Source organism: Dermacentor variabilis, chromosome 4 (assembly GCF_050947875.1).
Source record: "Dermacentor variabilis isolate Ectoservices chromosome 4, ASM5094787v1, whole genome shotgun sequence".
NCBI classification, from domain to species: Eukaryota; Metazoa; Arthropoda; class Arachnida; order Ixodida; family Ixodidae; genus Dermacentor; species Dermacentor variabilis.
Genome location: NC_134571.1, coordinates 7,406,666 through 7,434,250, shown reverse-complemented (window position 1 = coordinate 7,434,250; position 27,585 = coordinate 7,406,666). Strand labels below are relative to the sequence as shown.

General features: G+C 43.3%; 1 protein-coding gene across 1 annotated transcript; it reads left to right on the top strand.

The window, feature by feature from the left end:
• On the top strand, positions 1 to 27,569 carry LOC142578624 (F-box only protein 6-like). The gene is made up of 5 exons (XM_075688042.1): positions 1 to 743; positions 6,115 to 6,204; positions 14,683 to 14,809; positions 17,452 to 17,587; positions 21,263 to 27,569. The coding sequence occupies exons 1-5, from the start codon at positions 401 to 403 to the stop codon at positions 21,434 to 21,436; spliced, it is 870 nt and encodes a 289-aa protein (XP_075544157.1). The 5' UTR covers positions 1 to 400; the 3' UTR covers positions 21,437 to 27,569.
• The last annotated feature ends 16 nt before the right edge of the window (positions 27,570 to 27,585 follow it).

The following is a 27,585-nucleotide window of genomic DNA, read 5'->3' as shown; positions in this document are numbered from 1 at the left end:
ACCGAAACTAACCCAGCTGCCCACCTTGTGTCATCATCATTACCACTCATAATCAATTGGCATCATACATAACGTCATAGAACCCGTAGGTGGTTTTGGTTCTTTACCATGTCTTCCCAGCTGGCGCTTAGCAGCTCCCGGCGTCCACGTTAATCCTGCTTCTTCTTCTTTTCTTTTTTTTTTATCTATACCTCTATTTTTATGATTGCGGTTAATATTAGTTTATATTAGTACACTCTAGTTAGTACGGTATCGGTGTGAGTTGAGCTTTCAGAGCATGACAAGTCGGTTCTTCATTGTGTGATGACAACCTGAACCAAAACCTCATAACACGAAACGTCACTCAGAGGCCTGCCAACCACTGCGCATGTTGTCGCTAGTCCTGTAATGTGTCATAGACATGAAGCACATCAAGCGTTTCCTGTTTTCGGCGCCGAGTGCTGAAAGACCTATGGAACCCGTCGATCCTTTTCCTTTGATGAACCTTCCCGAGCCGTTAATCGAATACGTGCTGTCTTTCGTCAGTCACACGGATCTGCTGAAAAGTTGCCGCAATACATGCAAGCCTTTCCGAGACATAATCGACTCCAACAGCTTCTGGAAGATCAAGTGCCTGCGGGACGGCAGGAGCATTCCCTCGTTCCACTTGGAGGAGCTTCCACCGCGTTACTACCAACGCATTTACATCGGGAACCCGTACGGCAGGAATTTGCTTCGGAACGGGCACGGAGATTCTCCCAAAGGTGCGTAATTGTCATCGCGTAGGCGGATGCATTTTTTTATTGCATATCTCACCGTAAAATTTCAGCTACTGTGCATTTCATTAGCACTGTCGACTGTTTGAACTTCGAGAACTGTTCTGGGAAAACGTTAACGTGGTCCGTTAAGGCATCTTTTAGCATTTTAGAAGGCAGCGCTGACGCTAGAGTTTATGTGCGGGTGATGGCATCGTGTGTCGGATAGCTCGAACCCATGCGGATGAACAACTCGGCTAAAAGCAAGCATACGCGTTGACTGTTAGCACTAGGGCAACCACCCGCCGACGACTGTCTTCCGTACGTAATCATCGATTTACTTTTGTTTTCGCCTGACACACTGGAGGGAAAAAAATAGTGTATGTAAGGAAGAGGCGAGAGAAAAGGGTCAATTTTCACTTTCTTAATTTATTGCATAGTTTCTTTGTCACGTAGACAGGAGCTTGACAGCTCTGAATTTGCACCAGACATTCGGCTACAACAGCACAGTTTCCTTGAGGAAGTGAGGAAACGTCGAAAAAATAATTTGCAAACAACAAATCGTGTCCATCTGCGCCCTGTTGGGAGGAGTAGGACAAATTAGACATGACCTTAAAAGCTCATATATGCGAGCAGACATTGAACACAGACAAGGACCTTTGTTTCCCCCCTGCCACATGTGGCTCTGGCAGCTTTGACGCAGCTTTGATGTGATGTCTTTGCTGCGGATATGTCAGGACGGACAGGAAAGAAGAATGTCTATGTTTATCTTCTTCCTTTCATGACCTTCACAGCTATATCCATGACATCAGTGCTCTTAATTTTGCCTGTAAAAAAAGTATGACTGATATATTTCTGCAAGTTCGTACAAACACAGTCATACAAAAAGTAATTTTTTTTTTTTAATGAAGTGTCAAAGCCACGTTCAACCTAAGTGCAAACAGTTCAGTTTGTTGCCTTAAAGGCATGGTGGAATGCTGGATCCATAAGGAATATGCTCTTCCACAGCCACATACCACGAACTTTGCACCATACCATCATGATTGCAGTGGTTAAAATATGTACAGAGCTGCTTATCACACATGCATACCTTTCCATCATCGCATGTGTGAGCTAAGAACCTGCACAAACAAGAGGGAGGAGCACAAGCTGTAGGGCATATCGACAGCAATCATTGCTCAATGACGCAAAAAACTTAATAAATCCATGTCCCGATGGTCCGAAGCGGAGTGATGACGTACTGCTTGTTGTTGCCTTGCCTTGTCAGATGTAAGTGGCGAAAAGGCTTTCATCATGTCAGGCAAACTGCTGCAAACAAATAAAGAAAACAAAAGAACAAAATTTAGGGAATTGGGGCGGATCGGAGATTGTTCGAAACGCGCGTTCAGTTTGTGTTCAGTTTTGCCTTGTGTGATTGGCCTAGGCCGTGCCAAGTCATCAGCTAGGCTCAGTAGCTGATGACTCTGCAGTCTCTTGAAAAAGCATCAAGGAAGAACTGCTTTGAGCGACAAAGCAAAGTGTATGACAAGGGTCACTTGCACCTGTTCGTAAACAAAAACTGATGGCGACTTGAAAGCAGTCAGTAGATTTGACTGTATACGAAGAAGGGTTATGCTTCTATTTGGAAATCTTTGTAACTTGGAAATGCTGGTACATGAACAGATTTCCATCATTCACTTAGTGAATCAGTAGTGAAGCGTAATTGCAGTATGCTGTATTTGCCTCGTATTTGCCTAGTACTCACGTACGGGGCAGAAACCTGGAGGCTTACAAAAAGGGTTCTACTTAAATTGAGGACGACGCAATGAGCTATGGAAAGAAGAATGATGGGTGTAATGTTAAGGGATAAGAAAAGAGCAGATTGGGTGAGGGAACAAAAGCGAGTTGATGACATCTTAGTTGATATAAAAAAAAAAGAAATGGGCATGGGCCAGACATGTAATGAGAAGGGAAGATAACTGATGGTCATTAAGGGTTATGGACTGGATTCCAAGGAAAGGGAAGCATAGCAGGGGGCGGCAGAAAGTTGGGTGTGCAGAAGAGATTAAGAAATTTGCAGGGACAACATGGCCACAATTAGTACATGACCGGGGTAGTTGGAGAAGTATGGGAGAGGCCTTTGCCCTGCAGTGGGCGTAACCAGGCTGATGATGATGATGATAATGTATTTGCCATAAGCTCCTGTTGTGATAGTATCACATTGAGAGGCACGAAATGGAATACATTTTTCTTTTGCATTTGGAGCAGATGCGGCAGTTGTTGCAGCAATTATGAGCGTGCTGATCAGTGTGAGCTGTGCCAAAACATGCACACTGCACTACAATGCACACAAAATAAGTGCTAATGCTAGGGAAACATGTATTTAGCTGTTCAGTGTGCTTACGCCCGAGGCATCCTAACATGAAACATAGAAAAATCAACGTGAAACGTCGGATGTACTTTGATAAAGGCACTGCCAGATCTGTTTAATATACACTCACGAGCAAAAGTATACGGACGAAAGGATCGCCAAAGAAACTAGATCTTATTGTAATTAACATGCATAAATTGAAATTGACGAGCGCACTAGAAAGTTCACAATGCCAAGTTTGGACTGCAGTCCTCAATTTCAAGTTACATTCACAGGCAGAGGAAAAAACTGCTTTAGTGCACTATCCCTGGTCTATATACTCTTGCTCATAGGTGTACCTGTAAGGAAAGTTGCAGTGAGACATCAGACTTAACTTTATCCACAGCCATCTTTTAATCTTCCTGTGGCCCCTCTAAAGTAAATTGCTGGCAGGCTCTGCGGCTCAATGTCATGGAGGGTTAACTCGCCAACTCAGTTTATTCTGACGTCAAGGAAACAGACCTATAACTAAGAGTGCTGCCCACCTCTTGAATGCCCACCTCTTTTTGAGGACTTTTTGACTAAAGCTTTTCGGTGTAATGTTGACGTGTTTTTTTTAGGTGTTGTGTGGCAAGGCATTCTCCTTTGCCCAAGAGAGACTCCGGTGAAGTCAGGAAAGATTGTGCTGTAAACTAATCTTTTGCAAGTGTAAAAGTATTGATTGTCGAAAAGTATGGCTGTTAAAATTGACCACTGCTGCCAACTTTAAAAGAGCTAACCACCATTTCTCATACTTAGTGTGTGGAAGAAGACTTTTACGTTGAGAAAGGGGGAAAGGTTTAAGGGGTCTAACATGTTACACTGACACAGGTACTATGCACAAGACACAGTAGTGACTGGTTACTGATTAATCTTGACCACCTAGGGTTCTTTAATAAGGTACTGAAAGCTTGGTACATGAATGTTTTTGCATTCTGTCTCTGTCAGAATGTTGGCTGAGAATGGCATGTGCTCATGCTCAGCAGCAGATTGCCATAGCCACCGTGGTGGTTTGGGAGTTGAAGAAGACTGCATCACTACAATGTGTGCAGTTGTATAGTACAATCTGTGCACACTTGCTTCATAGTGTCTTTCCATGTGCACAGTAGACTGTAAGTCTATCGTATGATGCTATAGAGTAGCAGGCAGTGTGCCAACAGGGTTCATAACTTTAAGTGCCACCTTTGCAGCTAGAGCCTTTAGTCAAGCAAGCAGGTGCCTAAAAGTGCTCATTAGTTGTCTGAGCCCAACCTTCATGTCAGGTTGTGTAGCTGAAGTCTAGCTACTCTGCTGTTTGGGTTTGGCTTTAAGGCTGTTCATTTGCGGCAGTAAAGGTAGCTATGTATTTATATTCATCCTTTTACTGGCTACTTGATGCTGCGTGGCAAGAACCTGATGGTGTTTACTTTCTTCTATCGGTTTGTATCACAGTGGCAGTGAGTGCTTATGTGCAATTGTGGAGGTACTATATTCACAGAAGCAACTGGTCTGCGCTGGAACAGTTGTATGTGAATACTCGCATGTTCTAAATATTCTGTTAATCATAGCTGCTTTAAGGTTAGGCCTTGTTAGTAAGACAAGTTAAACAATGCTAAAGTGCATTAAACGGAATGGATATGCAAAATAGAGCTTGTGTGTGTCCCCTCACTTTGTCCATGCTCACTATTGCCCATGAATTTTTTTTTAAACTGTGAAATAAGTTCTTTTCTGCGCACATTTGAAAAACAAACTTGCATTATTTAATTGCTCTTTCAAAGTAAATTTGTTGTGTATTCATCTAATTTTAATGCTCCATTTACCACAAATGCTCAATTGAACAAATTAATTCGATGTGATGGTCAGCTGATCTAACTGTACAAGTGGAGAGTCGGGCTGCCCCCCTCCCCCCCCCCCGGCCAAAAAAAGAAAAGAGAAAACCGTACTTGCTTCATGGAGCTGTTCATAATTGTATTGCTGTGATCTCCCGCTAGGTAGGTGTAGGTGGACACTTAACAAGTCAGTAGCCAAGCCGACATCATCAAAAAATGTTCTACAGGTTTTTGGTGACACTTATTCCAAGTGTTATCACGCTACTTTTGCAATATCATGATGTCTGTTTGTAACAAACAGCAAGTCCCTTTAAGATAGTCTTTCCTCCAACGAAAAACGGCCACACAAACACTTGAAAATGCTTCCAACAACATTAATGGAGGAGGCAATGAGCTGTACGCAAGTTTTTGAGTGGATTTGGTAGTTCCAAGATAAGAAATGTGTGGTAAAGACAATTCTCATTTCAATACCTTCAGCTAGTTGTACCTTATGAGATTGCCAGAAAGGTTCATTAAAAAATCTAAAGTCATTGCCACACAACTGACAAAATTTCAGAAGCTGCCAGCATAAGTAGAAGATCTTGTGAGTGGATCTTGGATTTTGAGCGCGGAATTAGGCATGTAATGCATTGTCAGAGTGTTTGTTCCCTGTCTGCTCACAGAGGACAGAAAACAAAGCAAACTTGTTTGATGTTGTGCCAGGATTTGAAAAATCATATTGCAAATGACTCGAAAAAGATTGGCTGACATTTCCCACACACCCCTTTTATTGGACTGCACATCATGAGATTTATTTAATTTTTGAAAAAGAAAATTAGTAAGAAAAGATTTACCACTGGCGCACAAGGTGAAGACACGTTCCCTGGGACCACTCATCAGTATGAAGCTCGAGGAGCTTCAAAGATGCTTCAAACTGTTGGAGAAAAGGCAGGACAAGAAAAGGTTGGACAAGTACATTGACTCTATTGGTGAATATTTTGAAGAGATCCAAGTCCTTTTGGTCCCAAATGAGAACATAATCTTTTCCTTTCTTTGGAGACATTCCTGATTTTTTCTGGTCCCCCCTCGTATGCACTATTAGGAAAACACAAGCTGGAGCACCCGTAGGCTTGCTCAAATTTCAACATTTCTATTCATTCTATTCATCAGATGCTGCATTATTAGTGTTAGTCCTGACTGCCAGTCTTTCTTTCTTTTTTGTTAGGTGCATTTGCCTCGTGGCGTATAATAGAAAACGGTGGTGATGGATGGAAGTATGAAGCAACACCAAAAGGCGCTGATCCCTTGCCTTTAGGTGAGCAAAACTTACTTCATTAACGTTGTTTTGCATGTTGCTGGTGAGCTTTACACCGTACACTTTGCTCTATGCGCCCCTTTTAATGCGTCCACATTCTTAGGGTACTTCCCATACTCTTAGGGGCTATGCATCTGTCTATCTATGTTTGTATGTTCTGCTTTCCCACCTACCTGGGTCACTGGGTAATCAGTGGTCGAATGGCCGCTGTGCTGAGGTAACAGGGTTCAAAACCAACCATTGGATCAACTTGGATCACTGAGTAGATGGCAATGTGTACACACCTGCTGCTCGTCAACGAACCTCTATCACATCGGCATGGGTCACTGCAGACACGGGATTGGGTAAGTACCACTGTTCGAAGAAGTTCTTTGACGGCGATTTGGAGTACTGGGTATGTGCCACTTGGTTTGTGCTGTTCTAAAGTTAACCTATTTGATGCCAACTTGGGTCACTGAGCCAGTAGGTACGTGCTACTCTTCAATGAACATTTTTGACGCCAACTTGGATAACTTAAGTATGTGCTACTGGAAATGTGCTGCTCTTCAATGACGAGAATGATCCCTTATATTTCTCAGATGCCAATTGTAATTGAACCCAATTCACAGGGGTTCCTCAAGGACAGCTACCCTAAAGTAAAGTCCCGTCTGGGGACCCTTGAGGTTCCAATCAAAATTTTAAAAAAATTAGCAGGCTGTTCCACAAATGCACTGGGCATGTGCTGCTTTTCAATTAATGCCTCTCAGGCCAACGCTTTAGTAAGCTATGCCATGGACGCACTGTGTGTGTGCCCTTTTCCAATGAACCTCTCGCCAATTTGGGTCACTGAGTATGTGCCACTGAGTGTGCAGCGAGCGAGAGAACCATTCTCAGCGTTGGCAGACACTGGTGGGCCACGCATCTTGTCTCAGAGGCAACATGCAGACTTCTCGGCAGTGCCACTAGATGGCGCAGTGTGTCCAGAAAGAAGCGCGAGAGAGGAGCCCAGTTGCTGCATGACGCATTTCTTGGCATTCACACGCACTGGCATGCCATGCATTTCGGAGACCACGCGTAGGCTTTGCAGTGGCAATGCTAGATGGCACTGAGTGTTCTTCAGGATGCGCAATAGGGGAGTCCCACCGCAGTACATGCTTCATACATAACTCATTTCGACAGTGGCAATGCATGTTTGCTATATTGGTTCAATTCTAGTGCATTACCATCGACAGTCATCGTGAGATGGGTTCTGCCGCAATTCTTAATGATTGGTCAATCCACGGTATCTTCATCAACTGCTGAGTAAGTGTATAACATGGCACTAGCAAAGGTGCTGTTGCTTTAGGATGCTGTGAAGGATAGGCTTTATTGCAGTTGTAAAACAGACAAGATCATTGATTTTGGGTTTTGGCATTTAAGGAGTGGACATATCGGATGAGAGGAAGGGATTTAAAACGTGATTTGAAGCCTCTTTGCTGGAATAAGGATTAGGCTAGAATACTGAAAACAGCTCACTGTGCATGTGTGGCTGTACAATGAGTAAGCATGTCACCTCCTCGTGTGAATCTATTGCACAGAGTGAAGACATCGTTTTCTGAACACCAGGTCAAGATGTAGATCTGCTTTGTGTGCTTGATGTGGTCACGGACTAGTGCTAAGAGGTGCCCAGTGAGCAATTATTCATGGGCCTGGGTGTTTCCAAAATGTGAAGTCATCTTTAAAGCTATCTGAGCCAATCTGAAGGCTACTAATAGACTGGTAGAAATTAGTGATGATGCCAGCTACTGTGCACATACCTTTTGTGTTGACATAGAGTGTGTCTTCTCTGTTGGATGTGCTGGAAAGAACCGGCTCTTTACTGGTTTCAGCTTTATGACTTGAAAAAGAGGCTATTGGCTCTCTTCAGAGTGTTACTATTAAAAAAAAAAATATATATATATATATATATTGCCAGTGTGCAGCTCCAATTGAAGCATGTGGCTGCACTCCATCTGATAATTCAGCATGCTGTAAAATAAACATGTAAAATATGAGCTTGGCAGCATGACTTGAAAATAAGGGAGGTGTGGTCACTCAAAGATAACAAAGGTTATTCTTCATAGTCTCCTTTTGTTGGCTTAGTAGCCTATCAGCATGCTCTGAAAATGATGTTCAAGATAATATGGTGAAAATGGTAGCTGCAACAAAATTTCTCAGTGTGGCTTTTAATGAGTGTCTGATGGCTGCAGTTTAGGGCCCTTATGTCGAAGCTATGCAAAAGCTTGATTTTTTTCAACTGTACAATTTTTTAAAGAATGCCTGTACCTTTCTAGCTTGTGGGGATGCGCGACTCTCACGCATCCCTTGATATGTTGTTTTCCCCGCATAGCTCCCGTCTTCTGTAATCTGGCTTCGCCGCGTGGCCTGGGGCCCGCGGCGGTCGGTGTGGTTGAAGCGCAGTACACGAGATGGCGCGAGTGTTGTGCTGCTAATGCCGCCTCATGGCGGGGTTACTTTGGCGTGCAAAGGAGAATGATCTTCCTCTTTGGTTCGAGGTCGTCAAGCGGCGCGGAACCCGCGCATGCGCTGATCCATGGTCTGTTAGACAGTCTCGTGAGGCCTCGTTTGAACGCGCCACCGTTCGCATGACCGTACGTGCGAACGACCAGGCATTGGGATCCAGTATGGGGGCGAACACATTCGCTCGCTATCCGGTCGCGGTGAGTCAGACTTCCTAGATTGTCGCGCGGCTATCGGCATGTTTTGGGGATAGCAACTCGGCTAGCAGGCATTAATCTATGAGAGGTGCAATAAATGCCCTTGTGATTGTTTGCACTACGGTGGTGTCGTTCTTTTGTCCCAAGAGCACGGGTGGGAACCCCACTTCTGGCTGCCCAACGTGGACCTCTTGGGGCATTGGACGATAGCTTTAACAGTTTTGCTTCGTTCGAGACGTTTGAACCGAAGCGTAGGGCTAGCGTGGATTTTGATTGCTAGCGTCGGCGGCGTGCTTTCTTGAGTGAGGCGACGGTGGCTGTAGTGTGTTTGAACTTTTCAACATGCTAAGCCTTTTCGCAAATGATTTTTTTTTAATGACATTTGTCGGTACGAGAGCCATATGGTCTACATCCTGGGAGAGTGAGGCCTAGCGCCCGCGGAGCATTGGCAAGCCTGAAGCAAGTGAGTTTGGAAGCCTCGTGGTTGGTCCGAATTTCTTATGTAAATAGCTTCTTCTATTTCTTTGACTCTGATGAAGTCGCGGCTCTGGGAGCCGGGTGGCTGCAGGCCACGGGTGCCGCTACAGGCTGAATAGTATTGCGGCCTGGCACCGGGCGCCCCGACACCGTCTGGGACGGTGGGCGCCGTCAACTCGGATGCTGTGTGCACCGAGCGGGGTAGGACCACCTAACAGAGCTGACGTCTCCTCGCGGCTGTGTCTTTGCGCCCATTTTGGGTGTTGTTTTTTGGATGCCAGTTGTCAGGGTAGCGACGCCTTAGGCCTTAGGCTTTACGAAGTTGCCTGTCGACCGTGGAGGGACACAACCTGGTGGACTGTAGTGTTGAGGTGTTGCACTTTGCTTCCCTCATTATAGTCAGCCTCGCACGAATTGAGATTACTCGTTCGACTCAAGGAAGCGAGCTTCGTTCACGTGAACTTATCATCTGAGTAGCTGCCCAATCATTTGCTAGCCGAGTTGAACATCGTACCACGTGGGCGATGCGCATGCAGAATTTCTCTCACTTGCACTACTTAAGTGTTTGTCGAGTGCGTTGAGTGTACGCAGCGTGAGTGGAGTCACCCCTCGTTTGCTGTTACCTGCACATTGTCTGCGCTGCTGTCCTGGACTACGATCGAGCCAACGGGCAATGGTGATATTGTGGCCAGTTCGGCGCAGCGACTTCGGCGGCCGCCTGTATCCAGCTCGCAACCCTCGGCGACAGAGAAAAGAGCCGGCGATCACCGACAGCTACCGCGGCTCGCGCGTCGGCGCAAGCGACGCTTGCTCGTGTTGACTACTGCATCGCCGTTTCCGAAGTCCCGGCCTGGAATCGTGCCGTCGAGTCTTCAGAGCTGCTGCTGTGACCAGTGGACTAGCGGTGTACCCAAGGGCAATGTCGGCTCGCATATTATGGACAGTGTCTGGACATTTCCTCACCGCGGCCACTGTTGCATGTACTACCTTGTTCGCGAAGCACGCGTTGATGTTAGACCGTGTGACATGTTTCGCCGGCATGTGTAGTGATTTAAGGTTGGGGGATGTGGGGATGCGTGACTCTCACGCGTCCCCTGATATGTTGTTTTCGCCGCATAGCTCTTGTCTTTTGTAATCCGGCTTCGCCGCGTGGCCTGGGGCCCGCAGCGGTCGGTGTGGTTGAAGCACAGTATGCGAGATGGCGCAAGTGTTGCACTGCTAACGCCGCCTTGCGGCGGGGTTACTTTGGCGCGTAAAGGAGAGAATGCTCTTCCTCTTTGGTTCGAGGTCGTCAAGCAGCACTGACGTTCCGCGCGTGCGCCGATCCATGGTCTGCGAGACCGTCTTGTGAGGCCTCGTTCGAACGCGCCACCGTTCGCGTGGCTGTACGCGCGAACGACCAGGCGTTGGGATCCAGCATGGGGGTGAACATATTCACTCACTATCCGGTCGCGGTGAGTCGGACTTCCTAGATTTGTCACGCGCCCATCGGCATGTTTTGGGGATAGCAACTCGGCTAGCAGGCATTGATCTGTGAAAGATGCAATAAATGCCCTTGTGATTGTTTGCACTACTGTGTTGTCATTCCTTTGTCACAAGAGCATGGGTGAGAACCCCACAAGCTGTATAGCTAGATATGGATATTTCACCGTGATTTTATTTAGGTACATGCAGGTGTGAGAGCCCTTCACAGCATTTCTATAGAAAATGGCAATTGAAGGTTAACTTGTAATTTATCCCATTCATAAACCACCGAAGAGATGACATTGTTGCGTGGTGTCGCAGATTTCAATGTTTTTATGTATATTTTTCCTTTTACTATGGGAGATACTTAATGGAGGTTAAGCAATATGCATATTTTCAAATACTGTATTTATTTGTGTAAGGCCAGCAATCTTTATATGTTCTACAGTGTGCGGGCTTTACATGAGGCAGGGTTATGGCTACTCGCTGAAGTGTCGAACTGCACTCAGACTGTTGTGCAGAAGGATGCGACCACTGGTGCTACCAACTATGAACTATTTTATTCAGTCATCCTCGTTTTTAGTGAGCTCGCCTCATCAGCACCTTTATAAAGCTGGTCGTCCACTACGCCATTCATACCTGTCAGATTCGTGTCACCTCGAAACTCTTGAGGATGGTCATGAACAAAACTGCAGCAGAACATCCCCAAAAGTGTGATGCAGCTGGCTAAGCAGTGCGCTGTAGCACACACAATACTGTTTAAGTGCCCTGGATCTATGCCGTGAAATCTGATGATGATGATAATGCCATTGCAGCAGCAGGACAGAACAGTAACTAGTTGACCAGTACTGCAGTGTACTATAAAGGGGTAGTGTGCTCAGGGACGGTATGCACCGTGCATTGCCGTGAGGCCGGGAGTGTGGAAAGGTCTGGCACTTGGATGGCAGCCTATGCGACAGCAGCTCCGGTGTCAACATCCATCACATAGGGTTTCCCATCCCTCATTCCTGCTGTTGTCAGTTTTGCTGGTTGTGCGCTGCTAGCATGTGCAGCCAACTTTGTGTTGTGATTTTTTTTTTGTAGTTTATGTAGTTCAAACGATGCATGTTTGAATTATACACAGCTGTTGTCACCGCAATATAAAGATGTGAATGCAATATAAAGTATTCAATTACTTTTAATTATCCAGCTTTGAAGCAACTCATGTAAGTGAAACTTATAATTATAAATTATTCAATTAATCTCAAATAAGTTAACGAATTATTCAACTATCCAATGTGTAAATTAAGTAAGTAATTAATGAAAACTAAGTTTGCACTTGGTTTGCATTACTCATATTACCTAAATAATTGAGTAATTAGGTAAATAATCATTTTGCTATTATTACTTTTGCTGTCTCCAGTAGAGGGTTAATCCTGGGAATTTTAAAAATTAAGTAGCCAGTCTCTTTACAGAATGTTCATGTATTGTTTGAGTGGTATCTGCATACAAAGGAGTAGGTTTTCATTCATAAATTTTTTCATTTGTGACACATAATTGTAAGAATCGCATGTGCATTTCGACACTTGTTGATTTTCTGTAGCCGAATGATGTACAAGCAACAATTGTGACTTCTATGGCTAACTGTTATATAACACTGTATTTTATTTATATAACGGGCTGGCAGGCTCTCCTTTTCAATATGTTTAGCCTTTCTTAGACCCCCTCACACAATACTCCACATTGAAGCATGTGAGGACCTTGAATAAAAAAATTAAGCTACAAACATTCACAAGCGCAGCTGTCGCAACGAGCTGTCATTGCAGAGTGTCAGGGGAAACACGACCGCTTCCATACAGCCCATGCTGAAGCGGTGCCACCTAGTAACGTCTACAAAAGGAGCATCAGCCACGGGCTCTCCCTGAACACACTAACCCCTTCTAGCACACACTACTTGTACCGTCTGGTAGTGGCTTGCAGAAATTAACCAGCATGTGATCATGCATGTGATGCTTAACGAGACGTTTATCCTCAATTTTCTGCACTGCTGAGTTGAAGTGTGGGCCTTATGCAAGTAAATATGCTTGATCATTAATATGCAAGCCTTAGCCAGTCATTGCCACTATCTTCCAGCATATCGCGAAGCTGCTTCTGGACCTTGAAGGTTGTGGCACAATCACCTTTTCTATATTACATTGTTTTCTGCCATACCAAGCCCGCTTACTCCATACAAGTTAAATATTTACGGTTTTGTGAGTGTAATACACCAATACAGTAGCCAATGGATGAAGTATGACTGGTTTATATTCTAATCACTTGTAAGTTGTGCTCTGTGAATCTAGTCTGTACGAGGAGAAGTTCTGCTTGTTTGCATGACTAGTCTGCTGCAGGCTACTTTCATTGCGCAGAGTGCAAACACTGAACACGTACAGTGCGTTGGCGGGCTAGTTCGTGCGAATCCATGAATATTTTGTTTAGCGCAAAACGACAGGCACAAGAAAGACGACAGGACAAGGCGCTACTCTCAACTGACATCATTTTATTGCGTCACTCCTTTATAGACAGCTCAAACCAGAGGAACATGCGCAGTGAGCACCATGCGGTGGAGCCACCAACATCCGATCCCAAGAGCGCACTCATGCGACAGAATCCAAAAAATCAAATTCAGCGCTGTACAAGGTTAAGGAAGGCATGCTAATGCACTGTGACCCCAATGACTGAATGAAAAATGCTTCCGATAACTCTCGGGCGGTGGTGTCACGGCTCTTATTCAAAATCGTGGTATCACGAAACATGGGTTTGCACTTGCATGTTTTACAATGCTGAGCCAAATGGGAACCTGTGCCTGTTGGTATGGATCGCTCATGTTCTCTAAGGCGCTCGTTAACACAGTGGCCTGACTGCCCTACATACACTTTGCCACATGACAAGGGAATCTTATAAACCCACCGACGCTGCAATCTACAAACTTCACGTGGTTCTTTTCACAATCAGGTTTTTTACTTGTTTTAGAAATGCGGCTGCACAACATTGACAGTTTCTGAGGAGCAGAAAACACTACCGGAATTTTGTATCGAGTGGCGACATTCTTTAGATTGTGAGCCACTCTGTGGCAATACGGCACAACTTCAGGCCTCTTCTTTTGTGTAACTGCATCAAAAGTAACTGCATCACACAAAAGAAGAGGCCTGAAGTTGTGCCGTATTGCCACAGAGTGGCTCACAATCTAAAGAATGTCGCCACTAGATACAAAATTCCGGTAGTGTTTTCTGCTCCTCAGAAACTGTCAATGTTGTGCAGCCGCATTTCTAAAACAAGTAAAAAACCGATTGTGAAAAGAACCACGTGAAGTTTGTAGATTGCAGCGTCGGTGTGGTTTATAAGATTCCCTTGTCATGCGGCAAAGTGTATGTAGGGAAGTCAGGCCGCTGTGTTAACGAGCACCTTAGAGAACATGAGCGATCCATACCAACAGGCACAGGTTCCCATTTGGCTCAGCATTGTAAAACATGCAAGTGCAAACCCATGTTTCGTGATACCACGATTTTGAATAAGAGCCGTGACACCACCGGTTTGAGCGGTCTATAAAGGAGTGACGCAATAAAATGATGTCGGTTGAGAGTAGCGCCTTGTCCTGTAGTCTTTCTTGTGCCTGTCGTTTTGCGCTAAACAAAGTATGCAAGTATTCACTGAACACGTAGATTGCATTCTGCATTTTTCCATAACATTGTGTGACAGCAGTAGAACCATGCTGCTTAGCAAGTTTCTTGACAAACTAATTTTTCTGCAATTATTATATTTTTCACCATCACTTCTCTCTTGTCCCTTTTGCGCAGCATGTTTTAAGCAAATTGAAGACATATGTTTTTTTTTTTCCCAACAGATAAACAGGGATGCTTTTCAACTTCTTATGGTGCATGCACGAAGCAGCAAGTCATCAGCCTTGCAAGCGAGGGTGTCCTTCCTGAAATAATGGACAACTTCAAGCCACACATTGAAGTATCAGAATGGTGTGTGACTGGCAACAAGCCATGTTATCCTTTCTCTAAGCACACCTGAAATGCAGTGCAGCTGGGTGTAGTTATTAGCATTTAACCACTAACAACATCAGCTTATTGCTGTCATTTGAGCTTAGTGCTTACTGTGACAACTTCGTCGCTTTTGCACTGTGTGGACAGGTCTTGATTTCGAAGCAGCTCTAAGCTTGTTTCTGTGAATGGATCTAATGAAACACAACGCATGCAGTGTTTTCCTCTTGGACTGACTTGGACCTTAGGGATAAAATTCAGCCTTGGTGTGGCACACCGTGTGTGTCAGACCGATCACGCTCGTCCTTCTTTCATTGGATGCATAACACTACTAGGGATAAATGTGAAACTGTAGCCATTCAACCTCTGCAGAAATAATATATCTGCATCTTTCTACATTTTAGCATGGCTCACTTGAACAAAAGCACTGGGGCTTATTTTACTGTTTGTTGTCATTCAGCTGCATTGCATGTCAGCCACACCACATCTCTCTAGAACAGTCCGGGGATTTATGTTTGAAGGTAATAATTCTGTCACATAAATAGGTATCGACTCCTTTGAGTGCTCATGTCACTAGTTGCAAGTAACACTTACCATGGGGGAATTTATTTTTGCATGTTTTAAATCACTTCCTTTATTTGTAAGTTACAACAACATAAATGAGAAGTCAGCTGAGTTTAATCACTGTTGTTACAGATTAGGCTGAAGGGATACTAATGGCAAAGTAAGTGGAGCTGTACTAGTACCACAAGAATGGCTATTGTGGTACTGTAGAAGCAAAGGAGGCTTGAAGGCAGCGAGTGTGCAAAAACAAGACAGGTGGCAAAGCCACCTTTAAGTTCTCGTACCAGCTTGCAGTGACATCATGGATTTTGACACCTGCTCAAGCCTCGTTAATTTTTTAATAAATCAGCATGAACTGAATCAAATTGCAAAGCAGCCAAAGGCTGATTTCGGCAAGTTTCGAGAACTTTTACTAAACCACAACAGCCCTGATAAAAAAATATATATATCTCGGAACCTATGACACTGCAGTGGTATACCGGCACTGGGGTATCGACCTGATTTCTTTTTTTTTTTTTTTTCAATGGAAGTTTGCCATTTGGTTATCAACCCCTTGTTGTGGAATTAACGAAAATAGAGTTTTAATAGAAAATTTTATCAATCTAAACAGATTTAGTGTTTCTGCTTAATGTTAAAGGGCCCATCACCAGGTCTGGCCATTTTGAGCTGACAAGCGAAGAGCATACAATGCTCGATAACGATCGTGTCTGCAAAGTATTGCATCGCTACGTGCCGCAGAAAGATGTGAAATTTCAAACCAAATGCTGTTTTCTTCTCGCGGCTGCCACGCTTCAAGCAGGAGGAGGGCGTACATATGCTAGTGCGGCTACATACACTTGTTTGTGCTGTGATGCGCTCGTGGTGACACATGACTTTGAGAATTATTCAAGGCGACATCTGTTATTTGTGTAATGTATTGCTTGAATAGACAAATTAAAGCTTAGAGAAATAAAATGCACAAACTGAATGTCTGCGTGTTTTTGTTTTACTTCACACCGCAGCAAGAGACATATACTTCCGTTTTGTCTGCTCGTACGCATGTCGTGTAGTCACGCACGCAGACACTGAAACTATGTCATTTTCTACCATGTTCCAGCGTGGGATCATGCTCTGTGATCCACTTGTGTCTGCCTCGGTATTCGTGTGGCACTGACTTGTACCACTAGTCAGGTGTCCTCATGCGCAGCACGCAAAATCATGCACTGCATGAAACAAGACAATCGCAACAGCTCGCGCATGACGCTGTCATTGTGCGCCATGCCGAAAAAAAGTGAGACAGAAAATGAAGGTGGGGCCCATGACGTATGCATCGTGTGATCCTCGAGGTCCGGTATGGGAGAATGCAGGGCAGGAATTTCACTTGTGGAGGCTAGACGAGCCCAGTGGAGAGAGTGTATCGCTTGGCAGTGGAGCGCACCTCCGGAAATCATGGGTTCGTGGCACTGAAATATTTCTATCTCTGCTATTAATGAGCCGATTTTAAAATTTTTTGCAGCAGAATGCTCCCTAAAGGACACATAACAACTTTCAGCATATAACCGAAGTTTGCTGTGTGGCCTGGTGAGGGGCCCTTTAAAATAAGAAACCTGGAGGTTATGCATTGCCAAAAGGGCAGAGTTTAGATAAGTCCATATACTGTCCATTCCAGGCACCGACGGAATAAAACATTAAAAGCAAGATATTTCGGCTTCCATACGGAAGCCTTGTACACAATGTGGCTTCCATATGAACAAGGCTTCCGTATGGAATCCGAAATGTCTTGCTTTTTAGCATTTTATTTGGTCGGTGTATGTCTTTCTTTGTCATGTTTCATCCTGACCAGACAAGCTTCCGTTGAACTCTTCATTACACTGTTCATTCCAGTGCTAAATGAAGTGTTGTACTGGCAGCACACAGGGGCACATGCCTTCTTGCACATATACTATTAAAATCAGTGTTTCGACACATCATTCGTGAGTAATTAGATCTCATGACAGCATGCATTTGGCAAATAATTTATTGTTAAATATCTGTTGTTTAACATGCCTAATTAACTTTTTGTGTTTTGCACTCTTTTATAGGCATGCAGCTCGATTTGATTGTGGCTGTGAATACAGGCTGACTGTTTCACTCCTCAATGAAAAAAGGAAAGTGCTGCACGAGTTCACTACTGGCCCTATTGTGACCGAACAGTGGCTTGGCCGTGAATGGAGTCAGGCAAGTGCTTTGCATTCAGAAATGTCTCGGGAACAGGAAAGCTTATGTCACAAAGAGGACCTCTTCTCGTGGGAAACAGCTTTCAATATACCATATATTGGGCTACAGTGCAACTTTACCACCACTTTAAGTTTATAGAACTCATTCAGAACCTTTCATTGACTTTTTCAGCAATTACTTAGCATGAGTGTCTGTCTGGCTTTCAACTAACACATTCATTGCCCCCATGTGCTGCTATGTATCCTCAGGCTCCAATATGTCAAGAGCAGAGGACACGGAAAAACCGAACCTGAATTTTCGGCTGCATACTTTACTCACATGAAGACAAAGTTTATCTCAGTTTACTATTTATGTTCTTAGATAATTATAAGTAAAATTGAGTGGCTGTCATCACTCTACTGTGTCTAAGTTACCTTTAAAGGGACCCTGAAACGATTTTGATGTATTTTGTACAGACATACTGGGTTGTTACAGTAGGTAACTGCTCATTAAGTGACACATTTAAGGCCTCCACTTGAAGCATGTCAATTATTATACTGTTTTAAACATGTGCATCGCAACCGATCACAGCAATGCCGCTCCCCTGAGTTTTCAGCTGCCCCATCCCAACTGCCGTGTTTCACCCAAGTGAGATCAGTTGGGCGAGGTATCCAATTGGCTACCTAGGTCGCATCATTGATAGCTTTTGATAATGAAACAACTGAAACTCCAAAGCACGCGTGGTGCAGAGTTGAGCGAAAACGAAACCTTTCGACCACCCATACTACTGAAGGGTAATGTCAAAGTGTTATTTTTTCTTGGAATCGAACAGAAGTAGACAAGTAGCATTTTCTTCCGTCTTATAACCTAACAAAATTACCTTTTTAATACGAGTAGTTGAGTACTAGTGACATAAACTATGATGAGGAGTGCCTTCGTCATCGGGCTAGTACCGGAATGTAGCTGGGGGGGTCTCAAATCGTGTCATGCATTTACCTCAATTTCTCAGTTACTAAAGCTCTGTTCGCGATTATATTGACGCCTTAGACATTCTAGAGCATTGCTTTATCACTTTAACTTGACTTCATAGTAACCTTTAGTGTCCCTTTAAGTATTAAGGGGCGAACTTGTGCCCAGATCGAGAGATGATCACTCTGTTGCCTGCGCAGCGAAGGCAGACGAAAAACATCCTCTGCCACGAGCCACTAGCCTCTGCTCTTGATAAAACCACATGCGGTCGTTTCCCATTGGTGGGACAGCAGCTCGGTGGGAGCTCGTGCACAAGCAGGCTTGCAGGCAGGCGCACTCCGCATGTCGTGATGGACGCTGGTGGTGTTTCAAGTGATTCCAAGTGATCACTGCGGTACTTGAATGCAGGCTACGTGGCAATATTGAAGAAGCAAGGAATGTGTCAGAAATGTTGTTTCATGGACAGATTTGGCTTATGAAAGGGATGTACTGCATCCTGCTTTGAGCAACTAATGTGAAAATTTTAAATGACACAGACATTACCATTATAAAATATGAAGACGCCAAATAAACAGACACACACAAGAGAAGAAAACAGGACAGGGCGCCACTCGCAACTGTTATATTTACAGAACGCAGGCACATATATACTGTAGTCAACACATGCGCACAGAGCAAACATTCTTTCACGCATCTAATCAAACATTCATGACGCACCACGCTCAAGAAACCTCATCTCGGCCTTATATAATGATATCGAAGTATCGCTCACGCACAAGCTGCCTTTCTTGCCTATGTGATAGGCTTCAACCAGTTCCCTTGCTCTAGTATCTTTACTTCGGGCAAAAATCCGCACATCTGAAAAACGTGGTTCACAAGAGCGTGAGGGACAGGTCCCGATGTGCTTAGGTAAATTTGGGCCCTCTTTCATTTGCTCAACATTTCTTTCATGCTCCCTGACACGCTCATTAACACAGCGCCCGGTCTGACCTATATAGGAGCGACCGCACGAAAGGGGGATCTCGTAGACAACCCCTTCAGCACACTTCATGAAAGGTCGCCCATGTTTGGTTCCACAGCCTTTTTCGCTTCTTTTTTCTTTTCTTTTAGCGATTTGAGAGCAAAGGCTTCCGAGCATCCTCGGGGCTGAAAACACTAGCGGGACGCCATGTCTGCTCGCTACCTTCTTCAGATTGTGGGCCACCTTGTGCACATACGGCACAGCCACCGGTCTCACCTCTTGCCGAGGGGCCTCTGCTCCAGCTCTCATCGCCTTTCTCTTCATTTTCTGTAAGAGGCTTTCGGCTACTCCTGTTAGGAGCGAACCAGGGAACCCAGCTGAAGTCAGCCTAGCCAATTGATTGTCGAAACTCAATGCCATCTTGTGAACACACAACTTCCCGAGCGCGGACTCAAGGCAGAGTGACACATTTCCTCTCTTCACAAATTTAGAATGCGCAGAGTAAAATGGCAGAAGCCCTTTCTTTGCACGTGGTGCATAGCACGAACAAACATGATCCTTACCGAACTCAATGCTAAGATCTAAAAACTGTAAAACGTTTTCTTGCGGCAGTTCATGTGTAAAATCCAAGCCTTTTCCATGTTGTCTAAAAACGGATAAAACATCAGCCACAACCTCTGCAGAGTTTCGACTCCCGTCCTTAGTTAAAATAATTAAAAGATCATCTACATACCTAAACACTTTAGAAACCTTGTTACACAAATGGACTAAGTATTGCACCATGTTTTACCAGCTAACAAGGTTTCACTAGCGGGACATGGCGTCCCGCTAGTGTTTTCAGCCCCGAGGAAGCTCGGAAGCCTTTGCTCTCAAATCGCCAAAAGAAAAGAAAAAAGAAGCGAAAAAGGCTGTGGAACCAAACATGGGCGACCTTTCATGGTGTGCCGAAGGGGTTGTCTACGAGATCCCCCTTTCGTGCGGTCGTTCCTATATAGGTCAGACCGGGTGCTGTGTTAATGAGCGTGTCAGGGAGCATGAAAGAAGTGTTGAGCAAATGAAAGAGGGCCCAAATTTGCCTAAGCACATCGGGACCTGTCCCTCACGCTCTTGTGAACCACGTTTTTCACATGTGCGGATTCTTGCCCGAAGTCAAGATACCAGAGCAAGGGAACTGGTTGAAGCCTATCACATAGGCAAGAAAGGCAGCTTGTGCGTGAGCGATACTTCGATATCATTATATAAGGCCGAGATGAGGTTTCTTGAGCGTGGTGCGTCATGAATGTTTGATTAGATGCATGAAAGAATGTTTGCTCTGTGCGCATGTGTTGACTACAGTATATATGTGCCTGCGTTCTGTAAATAAAACAGTTGCGAGTGGCGCCCTGTCCCGTTTTCTTCTCTTGTGTGTGTCTGTTTATTTGGCGTCTTCATATTTTATAATGAATAGCTACCAACTAGCCCAACAAGAAGTGCTTTTAAGACATTACCAGTTCGTAATTTCTACACATATTGAATAATTTTAATTGAAGCTCATGCAAATAGATATATGCATGGCTCATCACCTTGTTAAGATTAGATGTGTAATGTTGATTAGGCCCCACACTTTCTTTTAGCACACTGTATTGCCATGAAGGTTTCCGCAGGCTGTAACAGGTACCGTTACTATGAAAACATTGCTAAAAGCTTTGATTTTTTTTCAGCTTCAACTTATAACCAGTTGCAGGGATCCTTCTCTTTGCTTATTTATTTGCTTTGTTTGTTTGCAGGTCACACATGTGTTTCGTGACTACCCATCAGGGGTGCGTTTTGTTCAGTTCCAGCACTATGGTTGTGACACTCAATTTTGGGCAGGCAACTTTGGATCCAAGATGGCAGGAGGTGTGGTTCGTGTTCATGGAAACAAGCAGGAACCTGTGGCTGCTGAAGTCACCACTGTGTAATCTTTTCTGGTTCTCTCGTCTGAAGCTGCTTGCAAGAACACACTCATGTTATGTGCATCTGCTGTTTTGTGTGGGAGAACTCCTCCATAAGTGATATTCTCTTATGTATAGATTTATACAAGTAATGAATCTGGCTTAAATGCACTTGACTGATAATATCAGACTTCATTAGTCTATTGTTCTAGTTTCTAATTTGCATGAACCTTTTGAATATGTCCCTTGCACCATTGTGGAATTTATGACCATGTTATTGGAATAAGATTTTGAGTTCACTTGAACCTCTTGCCTATGTCAACAAATTAGTGGGGCTTCTATGGCGAAAAGCAAATGAAAAAAAAAAAGGTATCCATAAGGTGTAATAATCAAAACTTAGCTTGCAGAAGCTGCATTATTGAACAACACTTCTGAAATATCAATGCAGCCTCTCTAAATTGCAGGAGGTAGCTTCGTAAGCCAGAAAATATTAAAATATGGAAGACAAGTGGCGCTATCATCATGAAGCTCTTGCATGATGTAATTAATTGCAACAATGTCTACTTGTGTGCTTTTTTGTAGAGACAGACCATAATTCATTTCAAAGAAGCCAAGGACTCCACATAAGTTCTTTTGAGAACATTTCCTGCTCCAGAACTGTCACAGCGTGAGAAAATAATGTGGAACTTATGACGTCTCAACTGATCTAGCGACAATGAAGTTTTATTTATTTTTTTATTTATTTATTTATTTATTTCACAATACTGCAGGCCAGATTGGCCCAAGCAGGAGGAGCATGAAAACATGAATCGTAACAGCACGTACATGCAAAAAAAAATTATGTTGCATGTGACATACAACAAAATAAATAAATTAAAGATGACAGAGCAGAAACGAAAAGCAATGAATATTGAAATTGTCATAAAAAAGTTGTTTCCTTTCTACTGAAGAAACAAAGTTTGAAGGGCCTGTTCCACGTCAGGAGAGCGAAAAACCGATTCAGGAAGCGCGTTCCAATCAGCTACTGTTTGAGAGAAGAAACTGTGCTTAAACGAGTTTGTTTTAGCAAAAATAGGCTGTAATGAGTGTTCCCTATTATGACGGGTCCTTCAAGTAGTGGAGTGCCTGAGGAGTGAGGGGGGAGCAATGCTAAGCTTTCCTGCCAAAATTTTATGAAGGAAAGAACTGTGGTTCAGTTCAGTTTTCTACGTGTACTAAGCAATGGGATATTATTGTCCTTTATAAGCTGTGTTGGGGAGTCTGACCTTCTGTATTTATGAAAAATGAACCGTACTGCCTTTCTCTGAACGAGCTCTAATTGATGGATGTCTTTCTTAGTGTGCGGGTCCCAAATTACGAATGAGTATTCAAGTTTGGACCTGATGAAAGTTTTATAAGCCAAGAGCTTAATATGGCTATGAGTGTGCTTTAATTTTCGTCTCAAGAAACAGACCTTCGAGAATGCAGTTGAACAGATCTCGGAGATATGAGTGCCCCAGGTTAATCGGTTGTGTAGAGTTATTCCTAGACATATATATTGTGAGACCTTGCTAATGCTTTGTGGAGGCAATATTGGTAACAGCTAACATTTCTTCTTCGCGCAACTCGGAGAAGCACACTCCTATCAATGTTTAAATCCATGTTCCATTCTTCACATCAGTGACATATTCTTGAAGCAATTGATGGTCTGCTATTGATGCTATTTCTTTATATACAACGCAGTCATCTGCGAACAGTCTTATTGACACTGACCATGGAATGGCATTTATTAAATCATTTATATATATTAAGAACAGCAAAGGTCCCAACGCACTACCTTGAGGAACACCAAAAGTAACAGCAAGTGATTCAGAAAGGGCGCCATTCACATCAACAGACTGTGTTCTACCACTTAAGTATGCTCTGACTCATTCTACAAGATACACCGGAAGGCCAATCAACTGCAATTTATAAAGAAGCTTTGAATACGGTACCTTGTCAAAAGCTTTCGCCATATCCAGAAAAAGAACATCGATCTGTCCTGAGTTATCCACTACGCTGAGAAAGCCGTGAACCGTCATAACTAGTTGAGTAGTGGTTGACATGCCCTTCCTGAATCCATGGTGAAAAGGTGATGTGATGTCCTTTTTCTTTAAAAAGTCATTTATGAAGTGGGCCACGCTGTGCTCTAGGAGTTTACAGGATGTAGAAATAATTTATACTGGTCGGTAATTAGTCATGAGTAACTTATCCCCTTTTTTATGGATCAGTACAACACAAGCCTTCCTCCAATCCTTAGGCAACTCACTGGTTTGTAAAGATACAGTGAAAATTTTAGCAAGATGCTCCAAGATGTGGTCCGCATAACGCTTTAAAAAAGCACTTGGAATACCGTCAAGACCATGACCTTTCCAAATATTTATTTTACGAAGCAAAGACAAAACCCCTTCTGTGGTAATGACAGGAACCTCGCTAGGATCAATGGATCGTTTCAGTGCATCAAATACCATATCTGCAAGGCCCCCAAAAACAGTTTGAAAGTATCCATTAAAGAGCTGAGCTATTTCCTTCTCATTGGTAACGAGGTTCTCATCATCACTTTTAATTTCTCTTATGACCTCAATTTGATGACCAAGGTAACTTCAAAATTTGTATGGATCTGTTTTTATGAATGAAGGAAGAGTAACCTTAAAATAATGGGATTTCGAAGTGGACAGTTTCTGTGCTAATTCTTGTTTTAAATTCTGCAAGTACTGAGAAGATATAGAATGATGTTGCCGAAAACATTGAAGTCTCCGCTTCAAATGAATATCATGACTCACCCAAGGGTTTCGATGCTTATATCTCACTCTTTGTCGAGGTACAAAATTTGTGATAGAAATAAGATGCCTTCCTTGAGGCGTTCCCATAAGCTGTGAACATCACCCTCATTAGTAGAGCAGCAGTACATCATCCAAATAGTCAATAATAGAAGCGTCGTCAGCGCGATCAAAATCATGGACGTAGGCAACAGAGAAATTTCAAGTACTCTCAACGCGATCAGTAGGACAAGAAAAAAAAAAGCAAATGTTGATCAGAAATACGAGGCTCAACTCTGAGTTCCCCATTAGAGAACAATTCACTGACAAAGAACAAATCTAAGACAGCATTTTTATGGGTACAGTCAAGCACAATTTGGTTAAGGTTTAAAGCTAACATGGTGTCCATAATTAAATTACCAGAAGCACAGCTACCGTAAGCTAAACTCCTCCAGTCCAAGCCTGGTAGATTGAAATCCCCCGTCATAATCGCATTGTTTTTAAGCTTGGTTGACAAGTGATCATATAAGCTTTCAAGAAATGTTAATTGAGAATCGGCAGCACGATAAACCGCGCATAATAAGAAGGTCAAGCCCCAATGTGACACATTTGAAAACAGGCTTTCGTGATCTGGAATTTGGTCAAGGACAGTGACCTGGACAAAGGACTTGACAATAACTGCGACACCCCCGCCCCTTGAACCATGATCCCTTGTAAAAACATGATAGCCAGGGGGAATAATTTCATCATTACTTATTTGATCATGTAACCATGTTTCTGAAAGAACAAGAATGTGCGGGTCATAGGAAAGGAGTAGTAGTTCAAGCTCGTTAGTTTTATTCTTAGTACTTCTGGCATTTAGAGACAACAGCCGTAGTTCTTGTGCCTGGTCCTGCAACCGCTGTCTTTCAGAACTACTATCACCTCTGGTGATAGGTGCTGGCGCCCGTGCACTCGGTACATCGTCCCACATGTAGTGGGTGCTGTCAATTCGCAGTTTGTCCTTCTTGCCACTATTGCTTTCATTATATTTTGGCTCAGAATTAATAAAAGGGAAGTGTGCCCCTCATTTTCTCCTGTAATGATAAACATTTTCCCACCAAATTAATGAAAACAAGCTTTTTTAAGAATTCTTTATACCAGTCTAAACTGATTTAGCATATTTTTTAAGTTTCACATGTTGACAAAGCCTGTGGACAACCTTGTAGACAAACTTTTGCTACCTTTATGTACATGTATGTAGTGTTGAGGCTCTGTAGAAACATGCAGAAAAAGAGTATAGTGCATCAATATTGGGACATAATCTTGTCTTTGATTACATATTATTCACTCTGCAATAATTCAAGTCTTTATAGAAATGCAGATATAATAGCATGCTCATATAAAGTTTAGTTAATGTGGGTCTAATGAATTCGTAACAAAAATGTTTAAGGTTTTGCTTTGGATGATTATCTTTCTTGTTTGAAAAATATTCAGCGTGTAGTAGGTTTGCTGTAATAGAGTTTGGCTGTACATACTTTATGCATGTAAACCCCATGAATGGAAGAATATGGATTACAGTTGGCAAGAGAAAGCTGAATTACTCGCAGCCTAAGGCAATAATTGAGAAGCATAGTCTGAAATTGGCAACACAACAGTGCACTCATTACTATTCTTGGGTCTCCATAAATTTCAGATTTTCTTTTTTGCAACAAGTACAGTCTACATACTTTTTTGTTTATGTTGGGACATAGTGCTGCCTTTAATTGCATATTTTTCATTCTGGAACAATAATTTTTGGTGCAGTGAGCAACAACATTTTATTTCATCCTGTTGCAAAATTTCACTGGTGGGGCCAGAGGCCACATGATGAGAAATTAAGATGAGCTTGATAGAGAGTGACTGAGAAGAAGAGGCACTTTAGGGAGCACGGCTGAGTGCCTTGGCGACATAGAGAGAAATAAAAAAGAGGGCATTCACCGGACCCATGGCTGCTAGCAGCTGGCAGAGGTATGATATGCATGGTGTGTTTGGGAGAGGGCAGTTTCATGCAATTTCTGTCTGGCTATGCAGTGGACCATGGAAGAGTTTCGGTATTTATGCTTCATCATTTTGTGAGTGCCATTCCTTTTGTCTGTTTCTTATTGGCCATCATAAATAATGATTCCCTCCAGAGATTTCTGTCAGTGCCTTCAATGTGTCTTTACAGCTGTAGACAGATATTCTTGAAACCCATCTTTTCACAACACTTTTAGAAACTAGCTTAGAAGAACTTCTTGTTGGGCGAGTTGGTGCATATTAGCAAACAATATTTTAAATGTGCAAACAAAAGACCACAGAGACACACAAGGACAGGCGCAGGCTTGCAACTAATCTTTATTTCACAAAGACCACATATAAGTACATCCCAGAAATATACCGCTGCGCATGTGTGGAGAAAGCATAATCACCCAAAAACTTTCTATTCAAGCAACATACAACCTATGTTCATCAATAAACCTCATCTCATTGTTGTACAGATAAACTGAGGTGTCACCGACACCATCATCTCCCTTCTTTCTTATATGATACGCCTCTTGTAACTCTCATGCCCGGCTATCTCGGCACCGGCACAATATCTTCACTTCTTTCAGGATCGGCTTACACGGGCACGCCAAGCAATGAGTACGAAGGTGCCCACTCGCTTTATTCCCAATTGACAATTCATGCTGACGCATGTGTATGCATAAACTAGAAACTAGTTTGAGAGAAAAGGATTCTTATGTACATTTGCAATATAACAGAAGGAAGCGCTCGCAGTGAGACACACTTGTAAAACTAATGTATGATTGTGCTGGGCATGAGATAAGGTCAACTTCTTAATAACTGTGCCTTTATTTATATTTTATTGACACTTTAGTGAAGGAAATATACTTCGTGCACATTACATGCTATGAGCTTGTGTAGCTCTGTTTTAGTGCAGGACGTTTTCATATGGTGCACAAGTTTGGGGAAATCCTCAAATAGCTTGCACATTCTTGATGAGGGCAACCATGGCAGTATACTTGATGGACACGCATAAAGCACACTCCAGCAAGTGTAATTCTGCCATGTGAAATGTTGGCACTCAAGGCTGGACAGCTAGGTAAATACTACCCTGTGTTGTTTGTAACAGTACCCTTGCTATGCTGGTGTGATTTCTCTCTGCAGTAGATGTTGTCATGTGTTTGTGAAATATAAATTCCCTGGCTGAAATGCAAAACCACACTTGTGTCTTAGTGCCAATTTTCAGCATATTTTACATTAGCACATGTTGTCATGGGATTGCCACAATGTAACATTGGAGTGGCTTGTTATCTCGAGAACGACCATTTTGTCAAAGAAGCGTGCACCATGAGTATTAAAAGTTGACATTTCTGTCTTCATCGTTTGGAGTCTGCT